We start from the raw sequence: 3,167 nt of genomic DNA on the forward strand, positions 1-3,167 counted from the left end.
CAGCTCGGGGGTCCCGGGGCTCACCCCCTCACCTCACAGCAGCTCGGGGGCCCCGGGGCTCACCCCCTCACCTCACAGCAGCTCGGGGGTCCCGGGCTCATGCTCTCACCTCACAGCAACTTCTTTGATTTCTCATGTTCACAGCTCCTGTAGCTGAGTTAGCGGCTGCCCCCTGGGGGTGACCACTGGGCTCCCTAGTCATGTCCACCTCCTCTGAGCCGTGCATGAGGACCAGGCTGAGGCGGAACCTCGGCGTGGGCATGCCTTCCTGTCCAGGCATTTCCCACACCGACTCTGCAGCTGGGCCCCTCCCTTGTACCTCCCAGGTATCCTGGGAAGCCGAGGGGAGCTCAGGAGGCCCCGGGGCGTGAGCACAGCTCTCCCGTGTCCCCGTACCTTCCGAGCCGCTCTCTTTTGACCTGCACGAGGCTCGGCTGTGGCTATCACTGAAGGTGCCTCACTGGATTCAGAGGCCAGAGCAGAAGGGACTGTGGGTCCCGAGCTCGGGAGGCCCCAGGCCTGGCCCCTGGCCCTGCTGCTCAGCCTGCGTCTACCAGGGGGCTCCCCACTCAGTTTAACGTCCCCTGTATCCCAGCTGTGGCAGAAGAGACCTGGAGGAAGGGCGAGGTGAGATGAGACACGGGTGGCAAAGGGTGATGTTCTGTTGCTGCAGAATTCGTTCCTCATGAGGCCAAGTGTTTGGGGAAAATCTGGAAGGTCAACTAGGTTGGATTAACTCCCCAAGCTTGTGAAAGTGGTTTAGACTAAAACCATTTGGTCTCAAACATTCAGATGCCCTATATCCTTTAGGGCATCTGCGGGCCATCTTTGGCCTTTAAAAAGCCCACAGCAGGCCGGGCGCGGTGGCTCATGCCTGTAATCCCAGCACTTTGGGAGGCCGAGGCGGGTGGATCACGAGGTCAAGAGATCGAGACCATCCTGGTCAACATGGTGAAACCCCGTCTCTACTAAAAATACGAAACATTAGCTGGGCATGGTGGCACGTGCCTGTAATCCCAGCTACTCAGGAGGCTGAGGCAGGAGAATTGCCTGAACCCAGGAGGCGGAGGTTGCGGTGAGCCAAGATCGCGCCATTGCACTCCAGCCTGGGTAACAAGAGCGAAACTCCGTCTCAAAAAAAAAAAAAAAAAGCCCACAGCAGACCACGGTGGCCTGCTAACCTCCCAGCACCGTGGGCACAGTAGAGCTGGGTCTGAGGCACTGACAGAGCATGCTTGTGGACTCCAGAGGACATCACGCTGTCTTGCCCGCAGTTACGCTGAAAAGCAGGCAAAACAGGCACAAGCCCTGCTGCTGAGAGTGACAGGGTTTCCAGGGAGGCTGAGTGAGGGGTGCCATCTGTTCACAGTGGTGCATGCACCTATACCCATGGCCACACCCATGCCCACGGCCACACTCATACCCACGCCCGCTCCCACTCCCACACCTACACCTACCTCCACTCCCATACCCACTCCCACATCTACCCCCATGCCCACACCCATATCTACACTTACACCCATGCCCACACCCTGGGTCCCCACACTCATGCAAACAGGAGTGGGCCCGGCCACCCCACAGCTCACCTGCAGCAGTTCCCCAGCTCTCCTCTACCAGTCTGAGTCATTGTCTTTAAAATCAAAGGAACCTCAAGCCCCTGAGCCGCAATGCTAACAGAGAAAATATGTTTAAAACAATAATTAAATACACTTTTCTATTCCTCTATTTAAGGATTTGGGAGAGCCGGGTATTCCACGTGAGAACAAACACGTGCTTTCCCCTTCCTGTGGCAGCACGCAGTGTCCTGAATGTGTCATATCTTAAATCAGCTTGAGGTTTTTAAATAAGAATAGTGTGTGTTCTGGCAGCTTCTGAGCTACCGAGGAAGGGATGGGAGAGGCAGCCCAGGACCCGGGAGTGAGTCTGGAGGAGAGAGGGTGCCGGGGAGGCCAGGGCAGCTGCCCAGGAGCTGGCATCGCCGTCGGGGGCTTCTGAGAAGAAGGAGCAGGCTTTCTCCCGGGTTACCGTGGGAGATGCTAGGGTGAGAGTGAATGTGTCATTTCCCTCCTTGCCTTTTGTTTCTCAGTGCCTTCCAAGAGGGAAATTTGGAAGAGAGAATCAAACAGCACATCCACCAAATGCATGAGCAAAGAAGAGTCTGTGGCCAGGCCCCGCTGGAGGAGATGAGGAAGGCGGCCGAGGATCTGGAAATGGTGAGGATTTCTTGGTTCTGTTTAAGAAATTGCGGGGATTTTGTTTTTCGTTTTTGTTTGAGTTGGGGTCTTACTCTGTGGCCCAGGCTGGAGTGCGGTGATGCCGTCTCGGCTCACTGAAACCTCTTCCTCCCAGGTTCAAGCGATTCCCCTGCCTTAGCCTCCTGAGTAGCTGAGACTACAGGCACACACCACACCCAGCTATTTTTAGGAGAGATGGGGGTCTCAAACTCCTGGCCTCAGATGATCTGCCCGCCTTGGCCTCCCAAAGTGCTGGGCCACCACTCCCAGCCTAAAATGCTGTTTTGTTAAAAATGAAGGGAACTCACTATGCCTCTTCAGAGCACGTGTTCTCTAGAAACCGTGGGACTGGAAACCTGCAGTTTTTCTCTGAAAACCATGGGACTGTGTTGAACGTGTCTTATGAGGGTGTGGGAATTCCCAGAATTACAGTTGGTCACATGAGAAGGAAAACATTTCAGCTGGGGTCCTGAGCCCTCAGATGTGCCGGGCTACATGGTGGGCCTTGGCATCTTAGCACTGGGCAGCTGATGGCAGGCATGGCGGCCTGCTGGCAGGCTGGGGACCGGGGGCCAGTCCTCTGCACGTGTCTGTGGGGTGCTTGCTTGAGGCTTTGCACCCAGTGGAACCGAGCTCTCGACCCAGAGCCGGGCCATGAGGGACGCTACTGCAGAGACGGGTCTGGCTGAGGCCATGCTCAGTGTCTGTGTAGGCAGACTGACATTCATGGGGATGAGGCCTCCTGACCAGGGACCTCCTGTGTGGAACAGCTCGCGGAGGTGTCTCCTGTATGTTTGGAATGTTGACCATCCCCTCAGCCACCGCCAATGGTGTTTATCCACTCAGCGCACGCCGATGCCGCCTTCCGGTAGCTGGAGCGTCCTGGGTGGTGGGAGAGACGCAGGGATGAAGGAGAGCGCTTTGTTGCCCAAA

General features: G+C 56.7%; 1 protein-coding gene across 1 annotated transcript in view; it reads left to right on the forward strand.

Annotated features, from left to right (window-relative positions):
- The window catches only part of LRRC27 (leucine rich repeat containing 27), a 39,469-nt gene extending 37,602 nt beyond the window's left edge, over window positions 1-1,867 (forward strand). The window contains exon 10 of the mRNA XM_032282048.1: window positions 1,732-1,867. Within this exon, the coding sequence (XP_032137939.1) occupies window positions 1,732-1,834 (103 nt within the window). The 3' untranslated portion in view covers window positions 1,835-1,867. The remainder of the gene's footprint in view (window positions 1-1,731) is intronic.
- The last annotated feature ends 1,300 nt before the right edge of the window (window positions 1,868-3,167 follow it).

Source organism: Sapajus apella, unplaced genomic scaffold (genome assembly GCF_009761245.1).
Source record: "Sapajus apella isolate SASKATOON/1434 unplaced genomic scaffold, GSC_monkey_1.0 scaffold13, whole genome shotgun sequence".
Lineage (NCBI taxonomy): Eukaryota > Metazoa > Chordata > Mammalia > Primates > Cebidae > Sapajus > Sapajus apella.